General features: G+C 34.2%; 1 protein-coding gene across 2 annotated transcripts in view; it reads right to left on the reverse strand.

The window, feature by feature from the left end:
• Nucleotides 1–21,654, reverse strand: part of LRPPRC (leucine rich pentatricopeptide repeat containing) — a 92,981-nt gene that overhangs the window by 61,181 nt on the left and 10,146 nt on the right. Inside the window, exons 2-14 of one of the 2 annotated variants that reach the window (XM_032989458.2) lie at nucleotides 21,131–21,333; nucleotides 18,057–18,179; nucleotides 17,222–17,343; nucleotides 17,076–17,134; nucleotides 16,249–16,335; nucleotides 15,644–15,770; nucleotides 14,482–14,626; nucleotides 13,565–13,707; nucleotides 13,183–13,288; nucleotides 12,994–13,101; nucleotides 6,979–7,097; nucleotides 6,261–6,354; nucleotides 2,975–3,044 (exon numbers count right to left, since the gene is read on the reverse strand). In XM_032989458.2, coding sequence (XP_032845349.2) covers nucleotides 2,975–3,044; nucleotides 6,261–6,354; nucleotides 6,979–7,097; nucleotides 12,994–13,101; nucleotides 13,183–13,288; nucleotides 13,565–13,707; nucleotides 14,482–14,626; nucleotides 15,644–15,770; nucleotides 16,249–16,335; nucleotides 17,076–17,134; nucleotides 17,222–17,343; nucleotides 18,057–18,179; nucleotides 21,131–21,333 — 1,506 coding nt within the window. Of the gene's footprint in view, nucleotides 1–2,974; nucleotides 3,045–6,260; nucleotides 6,355–6,978; nucleotides 7,098–12,993; nucleotides 13,102–13,182; nucleotides 13,289–13,564; nucleotides 13,708–14,481; nucleotides 14,627–15,643; nucleotides 15,771–16,248; nucleotides 16,336–17,075; nucleotides 17,135–17,221; nucleotides 17,344–18,056; nucleotides 18,180–21,130; nucleotides 21,337–21,654 lie in introns of both variants that reach the window. The other variant, XM_042789694.1, reaches the window with a different exon arrangement.

Consider the following 21,654-nt stretch of genomic DNA (forward strand, 5'->3'; position numbering starts at 1 on the left):
CTAGGTAACTTGAAATAATGCAGCAATCCAAACACATAACTAGGACTACAAAGAATATGTTTTAGTTCTATTTTTAGTTCAGTCTTTTAACATGTCCTAATTGTACTTTAGTTTATACTTCATTCTATTTATCATGTCAAGAAAATAAGTTTCACTCAAGTTGCACTTTACATAGAAAACATTTGATATGTGGAATTTGCTAGAGCAAAAACCTAGACTCCTGTGCATTAAATTTAGATTTTTGGTATAGACGGATAACTACAGGCAGCTATAAATGCATTTATACCATGCGAAAAATAAAGTAATCAAATCTCTTAAGGTATAGTGTTTGTTATAGTGAGATAAATAGGTAATATTTTTTAAAAATAGAAAACAAAACAAAGAACTAATTTCTCCCCTCATAGAACAGGACAGAAATTGATAGAGAGCACTGATAGGGAGTACATCATCAGGTTATAACCAAAGATTAAATGTTAACCAGTTCACTGAACTATAAAAAACCTGACATATTCCTATCATTTGTAGAACATCAAAATTCTCACTAGAAGACAGAACTTTTTGACAACTATAAAGGAGCATTAACATAAGCAAGGCTAAGGGAACAAAAACTTACGGCCTTATTTTATCTTCCTATCATTCTCATATGAGGAAAATAAGATGTCAGTCTGAACAGCTGCACAGAAGCTTGAAAGCATTTCCAAAAGTTCAGGATTTTGTTTAGGAGGTTCAAGCCTATGAAACATTTAAATTTTTTGTGCAACTGCCACTTGTTTTTGAAAACAAGTCAAATGCAGGTCCACACATGGGGTGGGGGGCAGGGGAAGCTATCTGTGAGGTTAGTTAAGCTTTCCTGGCTGAACTCGCTCCACCGCTGACAGCATGACAATGAACTGCAGATATCAAATGCATCAATTTCCTAAAGTACTTGACTCTGAAATAGTAATGGTACATCAGGCAGACAGAATGGGAATACTTTGAAGTAGTTACTAGAGGAGAGCAGCTTCAACAGAAATCCATAAACTAGCCTGCCACAGAGGTTTTTCATGGGTCCCTGGTGTCCACACCCTGTACTTTTGTATGCCAGTCCTAAACTCTGCCCATTTGAACACTGAGGACCTAAATTTAGTCATAAAATTTTGCTGCCGTCTTTACAAATAAACAAATACTCTTTTCTTCTATCCTATCATACCCTCAAGCTTCATTTTCAGGCTGTTCTAGTCATTAAGTTTAAAATAGAAAAGGAAACATGAACTGGAACGTTTTCAGAAACAATGTAAGGGTGAAATTCAGGCACAGCCAACCTTGTACATAGCTTCTAAAGCCAGGTAGCAATAAAGACAAATGAGAGACTAATACTGAAGAAGTTAAAAAAAAAACTTATGCCACATAAGTGGCAAGAAGAGGGTGGAAACAGGAAACAGTAAGCTGAATTAAAAAAAAAAAAAAAAAAACAACAACAAACACAAAAAAACCAACCCAAAAAACAGAACAACAACACAAAAAAACCCCATGAAAACAAACCAACGAAAAACAACCCAAACTTGATTTCCATCAGAATTCCAAGTTTTTAGCCCAAATGTCCAATAACTACTGAAATCACAACAGCAGTAACTGCTCCACTGCTGAGGAGAGTAACTGTTTCACTTGGAGAGTATGATTCTTCAGCAGCTAGTTTTCACAATGCAAGCTGATAACATAAAATACTTTAAATCCTATTCTGACACCTGCACAACTCTCCAGTGGTAGGGTCATTTCATGGTAGCATTGGTTGTGCGTGGTAAACGTTGTTATGGCTTCCTTTCTAGTGCAAGTCCTACTTTAACTGAATATTTATCTACACTCACAGAGAGAAAAAGTGTTTCAAAAAATCTGTTACTGTAATTAATACATCTGAAACAAACACTTCTGGGGCTGACTACTAAAAGGCATAGTAAAATATCCCTACTGCATCTAAAACATTATTTCACTTGTCCCTTGGACGTCAAAGTTGGCTAATGCCTAGTTAACAAACCCAATTTGAACACTGGTTTGCTTTTTCTATTCCTTTTCTCATGGTAAAGCAGAAACAGCTAGATAGAAATTACTAGGAAATTATTTTGGTCATATTCACCTGACAGTTTTTACTAATATCCAATCTAAACATAGTTATAGCCACTACAAAACTTTAGGAAATAACTTAGTCAACAAAATCAGCCTTCTGACTCTGCTCCTGAGTAGTATTAAGTGATCTCTCTGGTTCCCAGTGGTGTAGGTACGCTGCAAAAAAAAAAAATCCTTCACAGTCCTAAGTGTTTGACCAGGGCAAACAGTGAATGCTAGAAATTCTTGTTAATTCACATATACTTGCGTAAGCTTAAAACAATCTTGCAAGTTAGCAAGGAACCCTCCTTGGGAAACAGGACCATATGGCTGTGAATACAAAGTCATGGCAATGTAGCACAATACTAGGTGTTAAGCGTGAGCACTCAGGACTCATTAATCCTGAGAGCACAGAGAGCTGTAAGATGTAGCAGAACATGCCTGGCTCCTACTGGTATTTTGTCTTCATTAAGCACCCATTTATGTCAATGGTTAATAGTGATAATCTTTAGGGAAATCTTATATTAGCATTGTAGTTTATAAACAAAAAAGCAAATGAAGATAAAACCCTAAATGTTTACTACCTTGAGAAGTTTATATACTGTCAAATACCACAGAACAAACAAGAACAGTAAAGTCCTTTTTAATCTACTATTTGTAATACTTCAAAGGTACACTCATATATAGCAGAGGCAAGGAAACCAGAGAGAAGCAAAGATATCCCTTAGATCTGCTACACCCAGGACCCTACTTTTAAATTAAAAAAAAAAAAAAAAAAAAAAAAAAAAGTGGGGGAGAAAGACTGTGTAGACTTGTGCTCAACAAGGCAAAAGAGAGTGAATTCTGCTAGAGAAAAAAAAAATATATATAAAAGGTATTCATATAGCAACCTTACCTTTTAAAACCCCAAATGAGGCTGCTTCTAAAATGACGAATATCAACAGGACGTGTGCTTGCTGAAGACACTGTAAATGAAAGACATGTTTCTAAACAGTCATTGTAAATTCCTGAACTGCAACAAGTCGGTAGGTCGTGTAAATAGGGTGTCATTAGAAGAACTATTTAATTAGTTTAATAAAAGCTGACACACATTTGTAAATCAAAATTTCAAATACCAGGGTATTTGAAACAGTCCTGGTTTTATCAGCTCTAGATCTGCTCCATTTCAAAAGGGATCAATATTCTCAAAGAGAGATATTTTTTTTACCTCTTCATTGCCTTTAAAGTCAATAGATAATACATTAGTCTTTGGTATAAATTAGTAATAGGAATAACCATCTTATCTGTAAATAAGTACAAGACCAAAGAAAATATGTTCCCAAAAGCAACACCAAACCCAAACAATCCTATTCAAGAAAACTTGAGCTACTAGCACTGGAACAAAAAAAGATCCACCTGAGGCAAATGGCTTGCTAATTGTTTCAGACTAAGTATCTGCCTTAAAACAGGTTTTACAATTTTGCCTTACATTTGTTTTTTTAATTAAAAAAAAACACCAAAAACTGATGACACTTTCTTAGGTGTTTGTTTCTGCTGGTGTAAACTGCCTGACAAGAAAGAAAAAGTAGCTCCGTCTAAAGTGCTATCCACTGAATTAAGTTAAACATAAGGGGAAAAAAGAGGAATATACACAATTCTAAACGTTGGTATTTACAATATTGGTGGAACACAAAGAAAACTTTAAAATTACTGAAAACTACATGTCCCTGAGAGGTCATTTACAGTTACTGCCCTACATCTTCATCTTTGCATCATTTCTTGACTAAATATTCTAAGACATTCTGTCACCTTCCTATAGAAGTATTGTCTCTCATTCCAGCATCATAGTCCAGTAAAAACACCCACAGTTTAGATGCATTTAAGTCCTGTATGAAGTTATTATCATCTGACTTCATTACCACAATAGAATTAACCCCTGTAGAAACATGAATGCACCAGGCCCTTTCAGCAAGGGCTACAATATTGCACATGATAGAAGAGAACAGAAATAAAAACACCAGCTCTGTAGGAACCTGGAAAATAAAAAAGCAAGAACAACATAGTAAAAAAAAAAAAAAAAAAAAACACTCCTTAATCTAGCTCCAGGCATTTGGAAAATGGAAAGTTTTAAATATTGGACCTTTTATTTCAGTTTGAAAATCTCATGTAAAGTTGGTTCCAAGAAACCCTCAATACAAATCCTCCTTCAGTGGTATATTAAACTTTTTGCTCATAAAAAGATGAGCAGAAAAGCATCTTAGTATGCTCAGCTGCTGCTGACAATCGGCAACCTGGTTTCCTTAGCAACAAACAAGTCTGAGAAAATCAAGGGGCTGACAATGAAGTGGAATGGAACGGCATGATAAAGGGAAAAAGCAGCTCTCATGTACACTGCCTTATGTGCCCAGATTCCTCAGCTGATGCTTCATAGTTTTTATCTTGTCAGTAGCAGAAATCTATACATTATAAGGCATGAGAAGCTAAATCAATACACCTAGACAGCAACCAGCATTAATAACTAACCTTTCCTCCCCCCAACTACACTGATGAGACATCTTGAACTATTTTCTGTACTGCACCTATTCTTCCCTCTTTGTAATAACTGCAAAAGGAGCAAAGTAAAAAAAAAAAAAATCAGCTGTTTAAATATCTGTGCCTTATCATAGGTGCTAATTAGATTTACTAGCATTCATTTCAGCTTGGTAAACTATTTACATGAGTAGCTTCCTTTAAAGCTCAAGTTCAAAAGAAATTTTGTATGTCTCCATGAATTATTAACCCTAGTCTTTGTAAACAGAAACACCACTACAAGATTTAAATTCAACACACAGACAACAGCTAAATAATACTCTATGTGAGACTAATTTCATGACAGTAACACAGAATGCAGCCTACTATATGTGCCTGTATTGTACTTTTGATGTGATATACATTTACCATATACCAGGCACACACATTTGTGCCTTATAACACATTAAAACCTATTTCAGTTAACCAAAATGAGTGTGCAGAGGTGGGTCTACATTTTGATACAGGCAAAAAAAAACCCCAAACATCTATTTCATTTCCCAGAAGAAACTTCATTATTCCTAATAAATAGTTACTCTTTCAAAAAAATTTCAAAGTTATTTTAGGTATTTAATTTTTCATGTTTGTTTGTTTTTTGCTTTTTAATAAGAAACAAAATAGTGGCAGAATCTAAGTTGAATCTTAAAGATCCACTAATTGATAAATCTCTAATAGAGAAATTAAATCACTGATTAGTAAATACTCAGTTTTCTCATTTTCAATGCAACAGCTTCTCAGGGTCATGGTGTACAGACTACATATTTCTATATTTGTTATATAAAGCAGTTAACTATGACAATTGCAGCGAAAGACTGCATAAGATTTTCCCTAAACCTTGGACAATTAACACTGTTTTAAAAATGAGATCTTTATGTATCAGATTTAGACTAAATTCTGGTGTTTTATTATTGTCTCAGTATACTAGGCAAATAAAAACATGTATTTATTTTACATTTTAAAGATAAACATGTATTCCTACTTAACCAAGCAAATCATTCTATCCCATACATCTGCAAGCACTGAGCATCAGAACAGCCTTTGGAGAAAACTCTTGAAAAGTGATTAATTCATGATGTTGCAACTTGATCACCTAATTAACCCATCAAATTTATACACATAATTTCCATGACCAACAGATCAGCAGAACTCCCTCAGGTTAACATCAGTGCCAATCGGTTCTCTAAAGTTGGTTCTTTCATTATTAATTCTGTAGTACTTCAGATCCATAGTTAGACTGATATCCTATTGTAACTGATGCTGCAAGAACAATCCTGCACCAACTCGGTCATCGTGGAAGGCAAATTGTTTCCTTAAGCCCTCTAAGTACAAGAGGATCATAATCCTACCACAGTCACAGAGAAGCTGTGATCTATAAATATCTTGCATGTAAAACTATAAATATCTTGCATGGCCAGGTTTAACACTTAACAAGAATTTAACCATGACATGTTGTCCAGAATTGGTAGTTTCAAACAGTCTGACATCTCATCATAGAAGACCTCACGTAATAAAAGCTTTGCTCAAGTTTCCCACCTATCTTTAAACCTCATAAATTAATACATGTAAATCTCAGCCTACAACCAATCAACAGTACCACCAAGCATGTAGCAACATGCAACACGAAAAATACTTACAGAGAGAAAGAACATTGTTCAGTCTTCCATGTGCTGCTTCATATCTTATTTCTGCTACAGACAGTCCAACAGTTTCAAACAGGCAGTCATTTTTCTAGAGATAAAGCAATCAATCATTGGAAGTACACACAGAGAAGACATGATACTTCGTATTTTGAAATACTTCCTTTGCAAAGGACATTGGCATTCTTGTCTTGATAGCTGCTGAGAACATAAAAAGTGCTCTACAGAAGTCTATGTAGCTAGCTAGTTAAGTTGCTACTGATAAAGAATTATCCAGCTTTTGTATTGAAATCAATTGCAAGAGACAAATTTACCAAAGGCAGAAGAAGCAGGACAGTTAAACCTAGTCTGTAATTCTGAATTCTTTAGCAAGGTGAAAAAAAGAAAGCACTCAAAACAATTGTAATGTTTCTAATTCTCAGTACAAAAAGGACGTAACTGAATTAGTTTTCCACTTCAGGAAACAGAAAGCCAGCAAGTCTTGAGCAAAATATTTTGGTTAGCTCTGAAACCCAGCAAGAAAAGCAGCAGAGAACGACATATTAAACAAACCATCAGCGCAACAACTGTTTCAGCAGTAATATACATATTCTGAACAAACTTCACCATACCGAGTTCATGTTTAGAGCACTACTGGGATCTAAAGCCTTCACAGAGAACACAGAAAAACAAGTTATGCAATAGTCATTTTTGTTAATTTTAAAGGAAAACTCACCTTCAGCTGGGCACGGGCAGTTTCACTATCAGCAAAATTTTTAAAAACATAGTCTGTGTATGTTTCTGTATCAAGTTCCACCCCCAACTCGTGCATTACTTTGAGAACCTCAAAGATACCTGTCAAGGCAAAATTGGTCACACTAAGCATTTCAGAAAAATGAAAACTTGACACTTAACATTTAAAAATAGATGTTGCTTTTCAAAAAAAAGGACTGGTCTCTTTAACCTGCCTCCTTAAAATTGCCATGCAAAATCCTGCATTTTTACTCTAAGTGTTAATGAAGTTCTCAATTGTGAAACTTACAATAGATTTACTGAACTTCCTGTTCTGTGCTGTACTATCCAAAACATGAAACCCTTGGCTAGTTTGGAAATTGCTAGTAGACAAAGTTATTTTTTAACACAGTGAATATGAGTTACTTTTACTCGTGTTTGCAAAACACTTTTTTGAGCTAGATATCAAAATCTCCATATTATCGTGCATAAAAAACAAATCTGAAATTTGGTGTAAACTATATAATCAAGATACAAATGCATTCTTCAGTACGTAATACATTCTTAGCTTAGTTCCCAGTATACAACCCTGATTAGCAAGGCAAGCTTTCAAAATATGTCTCTACATTTACTTAAAATAAGTAACATTTTTGTAAGCAAATAGGTTGATTACTCTATCAATGTATCAGCTTCAAACTGGAAATTCAGAGAAAGGGTGACTCTCCCAAGCCCCGGTGAATCTACATTAAAACTTTTACACGATTCAGACCAATTCACACAACTAGACTGTGTATTACTACTGTAGATATGCATGTGAAGACAACAGATACTAAGTATTAATAGTTACGCAATTAGAGTGTAAAGTTTTAGACTATATGTCATACTTTTAAATTGCTCACTCTCTTTTGATTTGCAGAAACTTCTTATAGTAACCCTAGCTAGCAAACTCTGAACCCCCGTCAAAACCAATACAGGTATTACCATTTTTTGCTGGTCTAAAAATGATTTGTCAGTTGCTGCAGGACACCAGTACCAAATAGCATATGTTTTTTTCAACTTGCATTTCATACTTATTACTTTATAAATGTAAAGTTTCCCAAAGTCCCTGTCTTTGCCCTGGAGTGCCACCTATGGAAAAGTGACACTTCCATGAATATTTTATGCAGTGCACTATGGTGCAAATAATCAAATGTGAATTCCCTTTGAGCACTTGAAAATACATGCAGACAAGTCACACTAGATTAAAGTCGCATCATCTGTTTGCGTTTGCCTTAAACAAAACACTGATTTTGGCCCAGAATCTGCAAAAATATGAATAAAGAATTAATTACATTAAACCTTCCTTGATACGTTTCAAATTTTGACAGCTAGTTTCTATTTCATGTTTTCAACTTCCCAGAAAATGCACTGTCCTCTTATGCTGAAACCTTTTCAATAACTCTATCTGTATCCCTAGGAAGTAGTTTGAATACCAAGAACTAGACACCATAGTGATTAAGGTGTGATAAACTCAGTAGATTTAAGTTCAAACTTATAACTAGAACAGAGCAGAAAACAGACTTGTTAAGTATCACCATTTCATCATAGACATTTGTCACAAATGTCTACTAGGGCACAGCTCCTGAATAGGAAGGGGCATGTATGAAGATTAGAACACCATCACACCAGTGAGATGCGTATTAAAGAGGAATAGCAGCAACAATATCACATGTAGCCAAATTAAGCACAAATTTAAAAAAAAACTCTGCCACACAACATTTAATTTTTAAGATGTCTGATGTACAATTTGGGGAGAGGAATAGAAGATCAATGAAAACCAACACAGAATCCTACCGTTTTGCATATGTTTTCTACCTCACCGACAGCAGAACTACTGTATTATCACTGAAATATCTTCCACAATAGAAAGCAATGAAACATTCCTACTTTGATCAAAATACTATAAAATTGTCAAATACATGCATAAAATAGGATTTGAGCATTATATGTGTTGACTTTTTGAAATTCTTTGCTCCTCATATTGGGAAATAGACTAATCTCTTCTCCCTCCCCACATCAAAGAATAGACTAAAGAAGAGAGACAAGAGCAGTCACGTTTATCTAAAAAGCTGGTCTCCCAAACTTTTATGGGAACACACCCCCAATACACATCCGTTTATTTAGAAACTATATACATGTACTACTGTACTGATATATTATGCACACTATAAAACATAGACAAAAATATAAAGTAAAAAAGGATTATATAATTGGTGATTTGATTTTATTAACAGCTCATTCACACCCCAATGTATTGACTTGCACACCCCGCTTTGGAGACCACTGACACAGAATACTGGGTATGACTAAAACCCACACTAAAGTCTTCTGGTCATCTGCCTGCTTGATCAAGAAAAATTTTTTGAGATCTTGGGCTGAAATAGACAAGGACTGCAGGAGCTGAGTATAATCAAATAATTGAGTGACTGGAAAGAGGACGAACAGGGAACACAACAGCCAAACTATCGTTTTCCTTTTAGTCAGTATTGGAAACAGCACTCGAACACCCCAACGGAACAGATTCCAGCCTTGAATCAGTATATCCAAGAACAAATACAGAATAGGTGAGCTACAAGATGGTCATAGTATTTCTGCAGAGCAAGGCAACTCACTCCTTCTCAAGAAGTGAAAAGCGAGACGTGCATTCAGTCCACTTTTCATGTCCTAAGTTTCTCATATTAAGTTGTGCCTTCTTCCTAAAGCAGTCACATCAGAACAGGGGGGATTTCTAAAGCAGTTACATACAGATCTACACATGTAAGGGCAGTAAAAGTGGGCTTTAAGCAGTTCTCTAAGAAAAAAAGAAAACACCCTCCGGTTCAACAAGTGAGGTCACAATCAAGAAAACAATATAGTAATTAATACAATTTTGCTGTGCTGTTAATAGTTTCAGATGCACTCAGAAAAGTCTTTGCTAGAGAAGTCTGTCTACAAAGCAGTATTTCAAGCAGTTACTTTGTGAAATCACAAGGCTTATTCCTCTCTGGACTCAGATTCATATATCCCTTATTTCCCAAAGTAAACACTGAATTACCATTCACTAACCATGCTTTGTGTATATAGCAACAGTTTAGTAGAAAACAAAAGTGAAATACACGACAGACTTAAAACTGTCTTTAAAAATATAGAAAGATGAAGGAGAGCTATAAAATACTCAGTAACAAGTCTAAGAAACATTTTTGCTTATTTATACTAGGCCCTCCTATTTTTAGTTTACAATCTGATACAAGATGAATCTCAGTGTCGATAACAGTTTCAGATCTACTGCATATTGATCTTTCAAACCCTGCAAGCATTTTCCATTCCTAACAGCATTTCCTTAGATAAATACTATGGAAGTAAGTAATTATCAACTTGTAACAGATGCACGTGAAAACAAGAATGTCCACCTGAAATTATTTGTCTTGTCTGTGTAAAATGACTGAAGAGAGATGTTTGGTATTTCAGAGTGGTTAAGTTCCCTACAGGGTATTTAAAAACGGCCTTGCTTAGTTTCCTTCCTCTTAGCCACCACTTCATGACTAATTTTATTTCAAACTCCATTCCGTAACACAGAAGCTAAGAAATTTTCTTTCATATCCAGTGTCAGCTTTTGTTATAATAAACATTAGATAAAGGTGTAATTAAATATTGCTAGTAGTTATATAAATGTTTGGGTCATATTATACGTACCAATTGAGACATCTGTACCCTGCAATTCTAAATAGGTAGCTGCTTATAGTCCATGTTCCTTAATGATTATTTAGTGCACTGTCTACATAGCATCAGATTTTTAATAGTTTTTCCTCAAAGTTCTTAACAATTTTCAGCCTTACCTATACAGAGATGCAAAATTACACACAATAGACCAGGATTACTACTTCATAGAGAAAGGAATTACTACCTCATTACTGGGATGTGATACAGCGTCTATCTATACTTTTGTTCACACAGCTCTATTATTTTTTTGCTGCTAGAAAGCAACATTCTGTTCATTTACTCTCTGCTGTCACTCTTAGGTTCTCACTGCAGCATTATTTTTTGCTCTATTATTTCTGTGAAACAATTTCAGGGTGGGTGGGGTTTTCCCCCCCTGTTTACTTTCCTTCAAGCATATCAGTTGTATTTTTCGATAGTGGATCTCATTTATTCATTTTTTTATTATTAAATTTCAAAAAATTAATGTGAGCTTACACATGGGAAAAAGCAAGACAACTTGTTTCAAAACAGCAAGAATAATTCCACTGATTCTTCACTGCAGAAGAGATTTCTTGGATATCTTATGTATTTTAAGAAATGCAAAATCACTGACTTTTGTAGGTATGCACACAGTAGTAATGTTCCCATTTGACATTTCAAACTCTTAGACTAAGTACCAGGTTACAAAAACATGTTTGCAAATTCACTGTATTATCATACAGACACACAGAAGTTTATGTATCCAGTGCCTTTGCAGACAGAAAGGCTCTCTAGAAAATGTCAAAGAATTGATAGTTCCCTCATCAGTTTTCCTCTCAGTTTGCTTACATGACTTCCAGCATGAACTATTAGCCAAAGCACAGTCAATTTCTACAGTAGGAGAACAAATTAAGGCAACTTCTGACCTTGCCAAAGACCAAAAGAGATATGAAGACTTAAGTTTCTCTCGACGGTCAGATACTGCTTCAGTTTTGTGAGCCATGTGAGAATATCTAAAACTAAGATTACTTCTGACATCTCTTATAATTGTGTTAGTGAGGTGAAATTTTCCATGGAGTAACAGAAAGCATGTTCTTTCAGTAGGCAGCACCCACACAGGGAAGAATGACACTGATTTCAATTTATTTATTTTTGGCAACATTGTACTTCAAGTAAGTCACAAAGGACACAACTAAAACAACATTGCTAGACTTCTAAATATCATGGAACTTTCAAGCATCTGAAAACCCCAGATAAGATAAACTTGCAAAGTAGTCTAGCAGGAACAGAGCCTAAGGAGTTAATAAAAACTGAATATTGTTTTCACAAAGGCTTTTTGAAAAAGACTTGAGACATTTTTATAGCCAGAAACAATTAGGGAATACTTGTTTCAGCATTTCTTCCGAACTGGAATGTGACTGTATATTTAAGATAAAATTGCGATATGAAGAGTCTGCTAAAAGCACTTTTTTTTGTTTGTGCATTTTGTTTGTCACCCAGTGTCACACTAACAACTCTGCATCTCATTCTAAAGCACATTATACTGTGAGATAAGATGAAAAAGACAGTTTTTTGTTTCCCCAAGGGGGAAGTACTTCTGTTAAAAGCATCTTTTTACAATACCATTCTTTCTGAATTACCAATAACGCAAACCAAAGAATTAGATACTGTACTCTAAAATTTAATATTTGTTCAATTCTTATTCATAATCCTGTAGACATCCCCATGTGTAACAGGGGAAAGTATGCTAAATGCTTAAACCTACTTAAGAACCCCAAAGATTGAGCATTTCTGTCCTTCAATCAGTATGCTGTCAGGTCAGGCTCACACATTCAGCAACATAAGTTCTTCTGCAGTTTTTATTATTGTAACCAAACTCACATTTGACTTAACAGGTATACAATAAGAGGTTGGCTTGAAAAAAGGATTAGGTTTGCAGTCCAAAACAGCTATTATAACACAACCTTACTTTTAAATTCTTCTCTGATTTCAGTTTCTTCAGGAGTAAACTCTGTAAAAGGTAATGAGCAGCGAAAAGAACCAATGGAAGGCAGAACGAATATGAAGAGTTAAGAAGATAACTAAACACAGTCTCACATTTTTCTTTGCAAAGGTAGAATTTAAATTTGTAGAACCGTACCATGATTAAGTAAGAAAGGAGGTTTTAAAAAAGTCTTTCTGAATGAAAAATTGTTTGCAACAAGACATGAGGCAAGGTCTTCATTTACTTTCAAGAGTCTGCTGAATCTCACAACAATGTTCTAATAAGGATCTGTGCACTAGGTCTGCAATAAAGCTACAGAGCATTTATCAGATAACTAACCTTCAAGATTCTTCTCTTTCTGGAATGCAACTAGCAGCGGCCAGGAATAGTGAGGTCTGAGTGGCAAACCTTCCTCTTTCATCAACTTCATCACATCAATGGCCAAGGCTGAAAACATCCACAAGATAATTAAACAGTGACCAAGTACTTTAAATAAGCATAAGTAAAATAACTAAACAAGCAGAGTACCTGATTTGTTGGCCTCCAAAGCACAACGCAAAATAAATGTTAATGGTGCTGAGTGCATTTTTGCTTCTTTTAACTCACTACAGAATTGCTTCAGCTTGTTCAAAGGCTGCAAAGAATTTGAAAAATTAAATATATTTTTCAATTTCTCAAATTAAGAATGTCATTCTTCTAATGTTTAGGAAATGGATATTACACATGCCAAACAAGATTCCTTTGTGACTTTCAATTTACTATGCAAATTGATATGAAATATTAAAATCCTTCTTTTATTCATTAAGAACCATGCAAAAAATATACCATTTCCCATCTTCATAGTTGCATTAAATGAAATAAATATACTGGTTTTAGTATATTAAGAAAAAATAATTACTATTCTGCATACCGTATCTCTGTTTACACAATGTTGCAAGAAGAAGCTACCCTGGTCCTTATTATCACGTGATAAATGATTAAAAGACTTCAAAATATGGAAACTTATATCTTCGAAGCCATGAGTTATCAGTTTCAAACAGAGGTTCATTGCATCTAGCAATTGAAAAGCAGAGAACAACAAAATTAAAGGAGTGCATATAAGCATTTTCACATTAAGCTACTAAAATTATTGAAAGCTAGGAAAGTAGATATTTTACAAGAATCATTAGCATACTTTTAATCATGATTAACCAATCAAATTTGAGACTACCTTTTTCAGAATTATTTATATTTATCAATGGAATTCACTTCTCCCATCAGAAGACCACGCCAAAAATTACAGAAGCATCACCACTGCAGTATGACAGAAGGATACTAAATAAGAGAAACTCATTTCTAGACACGTCAAAAAAATGAAGTATAATTAACAGTTATCAGTCAGATTACGCATACCGAGATCCAAAAGTGATTTTAACTGTAGATAAAGAAAACTACATTCAGTGTTTAGCGTCCCTTTTTATGATATTCACAAAAAGCTGTCACAACAGGAATTACAACAGTGTTGTTTGAATAAAGGGCTCCACACTTACCGCTTTCCTATAAAACCTTAATGAATTTCAGAAGTTTAAAAAATTGATAGATTTTTGTATATAAATGATGAAAATTGGTTTGACTTAGACAAAATGTGATCTAAAGCAGCACAAATGAATCATGAAATTAATGGCAAAAATACTATTGTTCCCTAAGTATTCAAGAGAAAAGTATAAAATTACCTAATTTTGGTAACATTAATTATTGTTGGGGGGGGGGGGGGGGAAAGAAAGAAAGAAAATGCTTTCCCTCTCCACCCTGAGTAGCAGAACACTGCTGTAGTAACCAATGACACACCTGGAATTAATTCTCTTTCAAATTTTATGTGTTCTTTAATATCTTCAATGTACTGAGGATATCCAGCCTTAGCAAGGCTAAAAATCACCTGCATCAAAATCCGATCCATAAGGTAACCTTCAGTCTTCTCAACCTCTTCTAGAGTCTGTAAACCAGAAGAAATTTAACTTTAATATAAACTCTGAAGTGACTCAAACCAGGATACTTTAAAAATAAAGGGTAGATTTCTTTTTCCCTTTTTTTAAAACCATGGGTTTTTATATGGAATATGGTAGAGAGAACACCCAAGATTTATAGAGAGGGCCCCAAACACCTTTCACTGTAAACAGAAAATGAGATAGATAAAAAGGATATAACAGATAGTTTCTCTCTAATACCTAATAATATATGAGAACACCAGAGGTATTCCCATTGTGAGATGACTTGCAGAAGAAATTACTTTGAAAAAGGAAGAATGATTAATCAAACTTTTTGCTAGAGTTTGGAAGAAGGTTGGTTGATGAAGATACGTTTAATTTGCAAGTCACAGAACAGTATTATGCTTCCCACATCCTCTTTCTTGATTTGGTCTTCCCCATCTGATACTACTTATTAAAATCAAACCAATTTTCTTTTCTCATTCCGTTGAGAATACTTCTTTGATTTAATAAAAAAAAACGTGGAAAAAAATCAACTACACAAAGGGCTGTAAGGCAGCATTATCTTATCCGCACTTCATGAATACTTAAGCTGTTGGTATGAACTCTCAAGAAAAATTCAGTTTTACTGTAAAGATTGTGTGGCTTCAATGGGAGCTAAAGAATGGCTCAATGGGAGCCGGATAATCAATATTTACTTTTTATGTATTTTTATAAATAAAGATATGAATATCTCACATGCACTATTTGCCTCTAAAAAAAAACCAAACAGAATTATTAAATCACTCACTGGCAAGCATATCTTCTCACAGTGAAAGACAACTATCAACAGACAAGTATTTTTCATAAAGTATGAGACTACTTTCAGTTAACCAGCTATTCAGATTAAAAAAAAAAATATTTCTGCAGACTGGGAGGAAACAAGTTACAACACTCAGTATTCCTCCTGCATGGTTACAATGCACTCTGAAGTTAAATGGAACAAAAGATCAAACAAGTTGTATTTAAACTGAAACTTGAAATACCTTTTTGATGCTATCAGCATCACCCTTTTCAGCATACACATTCAGCAGGGATAAATAGGTGTCTGGACCGGGTTCAACACCAGCCATCCTCATCACTGAAAGGATATTTTCTGCACTCTTCATATCTCTACAAGTATTCAGAAGAAAGACCCTCAATAGATTTAATCGTAATAATGTTTATTGTGACTTCCACATTTCCTCATTAAATTAATTAGAATTGGAAACAAAGACTGCAACAAGCATAAACTTATTTTAAAGTAAGCAAATCCAGAAAGGTGAAAGTGTAAATCTTTTATTTATTGTATTACTTCAATACTCTTTCAACTTTAACAGTTGAATAAGTCCAAAACTAAGTGCAGCAGATTTTGTTCAAAAAAATACAGAACTAGAGGAATTCGTCTTGAAATCCAAGATTTTCAGACACTAAAAATCTGCCTTTGTTAAATGGCCCTGTTTTGCTTCAAAAGGGTATAAGACGACAATCTTCTATATATTATTATTCAAAAACATCACGCTATTCTGCAGCACGTAATTCTTCTGTACAGTATCACTCTATACTGTAGTGAAACTAAAGAAAACAAAAGAAAACAAGTATTAAACATTACCCTGATCTTGCATGACCTTTCACAAGGCTACTGAATACTGCCTCGGTGATTGGGAGATCTTTGCTCTTCATAAATCCAAGAATCTTACTGCAAAGTACAAGACAATGAATTAGTAGATATCTTTTTTCCTTTGAAAAGATAAACTGAGCTATCGCTGGACATATACTGTATCATCAAGCAAAACCAAATGCTGATGTCACTGAGCAATTACATTTGGGGATGCTGCATAATATGTTCATAATTTGCTCTTCATTTTTTCAGATGAATTGTATTCATCACTTTGAAATATACAGACACAAGGATGGGGATGGTTTTTTTTTTATTTTTATCTTCCTTTTTACTTATTTCTCATGCCCAGAAAACACACTATTGCAACTTAACCTTGCTAAAATTAAGATGGTAGACAGATATCCAGCAAGCGCTGCGTAACAATGACAACAAAAACTAGAATTACTACTATTTGCTACTTAGTCCACTTTGTTCTCAAACGCCTTTCCGAGTAGCCATTTTCTTACATAGGCAGTAAGCCTTCATAACCTCACACTTTTTCACGCTGGTTCTAGAAATGACAAAACAAGTTATTTTCTCAGCAACTTGAATACAATTTGATTTGAACACACTGGTCTATCACTTATTTCTATTTTGTTTGTGTAGGCTGCAGATGTGTCTAAGAAACTACTCTTTAGTGCTTGGTTTAAATATACCTAAAACCTCCTCTTTCCTTTCCTCAGTTTATAAGAATTACACTGAAATGAGTTTTAACATTAATAGTAAGGAATATGAGAAAGATTTTGTGGAGATTCCTTTAAACAAATGCAAAAGAATACCTTGCTCCTTCAATGTCACCCTCACTGCAATAAGCATCAATCAACCTTTGGTATGTAACCTACAGAAAACAAAAATGGGAAGTTAATGATTTCCATCCAATAAATAGATACCACTGTTAAGAAAGAAGATATAAAAGAGTACCCACCCGATTGGGCTGCACATTAGCTTCCTCCATTCTGGACAAAAATTCCATTGGAGAAAATTTGTGCTCGTTCTGAAGGTAGACTTTAAGTAAAGCATTATAATGGCTTGTATCATACACAGCACCTAAAGAAATATTTCAAGCACAGTCACTGAGTGTAGATTCTCTAAACTCAACAGGATTTTATAGTTTTCTCAGGTAATTAAATTCATATCAATTTTATTCTTTATGAACTTTATATATAATCATGACTGCTTCCTTTTATCCACCTGTGAAATATCAGACATCTATTTAACAGCATCTGTGTTTATAAAAGGCTAAAATGTAACAAGAGCACAGTAACTTCAATGCTCATGTGCATGCTATTCCAGTCTGTACAGCTGAACTTATTTTATAGATTCAGCAATATTGCTATCAAGCAGCAGTTCACCTATGCAACATCTACAGAAAAATGACTACCTAAAAATTAAAAAATTATCTGATAAAATAGCTGGCAGCACTAGGAATACTCAGGTCCACCAGATATCAAGGTACTGTCAATCAGAGAAGTAAAATGCATTCTTACAATAATCAAAATCAAGCAAAAGTCCAATTTAAGCATGTTACCAAAAAATATCTTTATATTTATTATGAATACCCCTAGATGTCAGTATAACTCCCAGAATAAGAAATAGATCTCTCACCTGAACAACAAAACCTAGCGTTTATTCAGTAATGAGTATTTGTTGTTATAACCTAACACTTAAAGGCAATTAAAACACGTTCAGTCTTCTGTTACAAAGAAAGCAACTAAAGCACATACTTGTTCTTGCAAGAGGCACTACCAAAATCAACTTACCCAGTTCTTTCATCTTGTCCCATATCATATGGGCAAGTTCTGTTCTTTCAGGTGACAATACCTCTGGTAAAAGAGCACCACAACTTCGTAACAAAAGCAAGGTCTGATTACTTCCTGGACCCCCTGCAAGTGTAACACAACCACGAATTCCTTTATAAATAGTTATGCATTTAATATTAGAAAGAAGATTCAACACTGGTTCACTGAAATAGTTAATCATTTTGTATCAAACAGATTCTTCTCCAAGACTGAAGATTTTTACTGAACAGGAAACCCAAATGACTAAACAATGGCACTATTATATGTTATCATGAAAAAGATTCACAATAAAACATTCCATTTAGTACAAAGAGCTCAGCTAAGCAGAAATTTTAAAAAATAAACCACAAAATACTAAACTCAGATTATCTAGCACTTTCAATTTCCCAATGCAAGGTCCAGAGATCATTTCATCCTAACACTGACATAACTTTCTGGTAAATTTCTAACATGGCAAAATATTTCATACCAATTCCACAGTATTCCATAGTTTGTATTCAGAGACATTCCACATTTACAGTTACATTTTTCTGCCCATGCTCAATATAAAATAAATAAGATAATTTACATTTAGAGAATAGTGGAGAAAACTGTAAGAATGTCTACCTTCTCTGACTTCTACACTAGTCCCAGAATGTCAAAAAACTAACTAGAAACTCATCTGTCTTTCTTGGACTTCACTACTACTCCTGAGGCAAAGTAAGTCAGAGCTGCAGAATCTATCACACATTACCCAATAAACTGGAGACACAAAAATGTTTTTCAATCACATCTTTATATGCAAACCCAGCAATTTCTAATAAAAATAAGAGTTTCTTTATAAAGCAGCATACTGTTAAGAAAAAAAGCACAAAAATGTCTCTTTTCTATCACAGAGAAAGGTATACTTCAGAAGTAATTTCATCTAGCAACAAGCAAGACAAATGTTCACATACAACATAAATAATGACAGAATATGTAAAGTTTTCTATCTCAGAGACATACATGCAGACTTGAAAGATTCAGACTTCCACAATGACTTGAAGTCTAAAGCATCACTAATGTTTTGTAAGTTGCTTCCCATTCATCATGCCAGCACTCTGAAGTTGTGTACAGCCCAGTGTAGAGGCAGGAACCGTTGCCAGTAAAAGTATCTCTAGCTGCTGCTGCTCACTGTAAGTGTAATTTTTAATTATACAAAGCTGTAGATACCGCTATATAGCTCCGAAATAATGGCAAAATAAACTAAAAAAACCCTCAACAGTAGAAAGCTATATACCATTTAGAATTAGATCTTCAGCTATCAAAAAGGACCAGCAAATCTAGGATACCACATTACTGTTGTAAATCATGTTTCAAGAGCACAACCTACAGCAGAGAAGTTACTTATACAGAGTAAACTTATGTAAGAGGAAACACCAGCTGTAGTGGGGAAAAAAAATGAATAATATTGAGGGAAAAAAAAAAAGAGTAAGTTAAAAGAGTGAGAGGGGGCAGGTACAAACTGCAAATGGGGATTCAAACCTCTGAAGACATAATGGAGTGGTGAGGTAAGTCATATTTGACTAACTTTTCAATCCCTGCATACAATTAGTTTGTACAATAAAAACCCCAACACATGTCCAATTTCACAATGCCAGTGTTATATCAGTGACTGAGTACCTTGAAAGGCAAAAGAAACAGGAAAAGATTTGGAAGTATGAGTATGGAAAGATGCAGGACAAGATCTACAGCAAGCACCTTCTTTGGGCATTTTCCGTGTTGCAATTAGAAATCGAAGAACAATACGAACACGGGCAAATCTTTCTAGGAAAACAACAGTAACTAAACTCCCACACTTTCACTAAATCCATTTTCAATGTTCATAATAAAAAAAGGATTGAATTTTTCTCATGGAAATATTTGTCATTTATTTGAATAGCATCCTACTTAAATCTCTTGCGAAGTTCTACACTTTTTTTTTTTTAAATATACTTAGAAAGTTGAAGGAAACCACTTTAAGCTATTAATCTTTCTGTTAATATGATTTCCTAAAGACTGTCTAACTAAATATCATGAAGAACTGTGATTTGCAGATAAGCTTAGAGACATAAAATTCTTGCTAACGCACAGTTGAAAATTAGAGTTTTATAAGTAAAGAAGACAAAGCAGTCAGAACCAGAAAGGATATCACAAGCAAAAAGAAAAAACTAAAAAGCTCGACAGAAAAAGAACATAAATTGAAAACTAAGCTTTTAAGCAGTGAACTGCAAAACTTTTAAAAGCGCAATCCTAGGTATACAAGCTATTAACAGTCCAGAGCAATATATAGCAAAGTTTGAAACTAAAACAAAACAATACATGCTGTCATTGATAAATACTGTCAGTAGTACTGAGTGAGTATATTTAGCAAGTATCTCCACTGATTCACCCTAACTGGTACCAAATCTCATCCATTGTGGTACCTGGTTTGCAAAATGTACTCTGGCTACTTTTAGCCAAAGGGGTATTGAATCTGTCAGAAGGAACAATGCTTCAGCTGTTTATTTTTGTTTTATTCAAAAAAAATAAAGCTTTTTTGTCCTGAATAATCACAGCTACCTGCGAATGCAGAAGCCTGGGGATCACCTCCACTCTTCCCTGTATAGTTCCATTTTTAAAAAAATAAACTCTTAAAGATAGGATAGTTAATTACAGACATTTTAAAAATATACTGTATAAAGCAGATAAATATGATCCCTGTTCAGAGCGTACAATACAGGTATATGAGTAAGGTGTAATACTACCAGATTAAAAATCCACAATAAGCAAGGCAATATGGTAAGATTTCTTAAAAGTACACCAAATTTTTACAAGACTTATAAATACCCAAAGATAAATAAACCTGGAAGAGTAAATGCATGCATTCAAAGCAAAATAACATTTCTAAAGAATTTAAGGTCTGAACATATGCAGCAGATTAAGAACATTCAAAGTCAAAATATAAATCAGAACTCTTTCAATTAATTTCCTTGATTTGATTAATTGCTATATTACAGCTTTAAATTTAGCTTTTGTTTTAATTGGAAGCAACATACCTGTTTTGCATATTTCATGGAAGATTTTTAGTAGAAGCGCTTTAGGGATGCGGCCAGTTTTTCTGACAGAGTTATCCAATTTATTTAATGCCCAGTCAAACTGCCAGGCCCGTCTGGTTTGAATTTCTGAAATTGGTTCTTCTTTAACACTTCCCTCCTGTTGAGGTGCAACTGTAAGGAACCTTATCTGGTACATAGTGTTTCTGCTTAAATAAAAACAAACAAAAAAATAGAGATTACACTTCTGTGAGTCATTTTGCAACTACACTCATCATATGTCAAAAAGATAATGCACTTCTTGCTGATGAACAGTTTGTCAAAAACATTCCATGTTGATATAAACAAATAGAGGTGATTCAGTGACTTCACTTAAAAATATATAGTGATGTATATTTTCTTACAGTGACAACTGTTTCTGAGATTCTTCACTCGGATTCACCTCATGAGTTAAATGCTTCAGATATTACTCCCACAAAAATAAAAGTTTTTAAGTCATCCAATCACTAGAAAAGTCTATTGTGCCA

Source organism: Tyto alba, unplaced genomic scaffold, assembly GCF_018691265.1.
Source record: "Tyto alba isolate M040663 unplaced genomic scaffold, T.alba_DEE_v4.0 Super-Scaffold_16, whole genome shotgun sequence".
Taxonomy (NCBI): domain Eukaryota; kingdom Metazoa; phylum Chordata; class Aves; order Strigiformes; family Tytonidae; genus Tyto; species Tyto alba.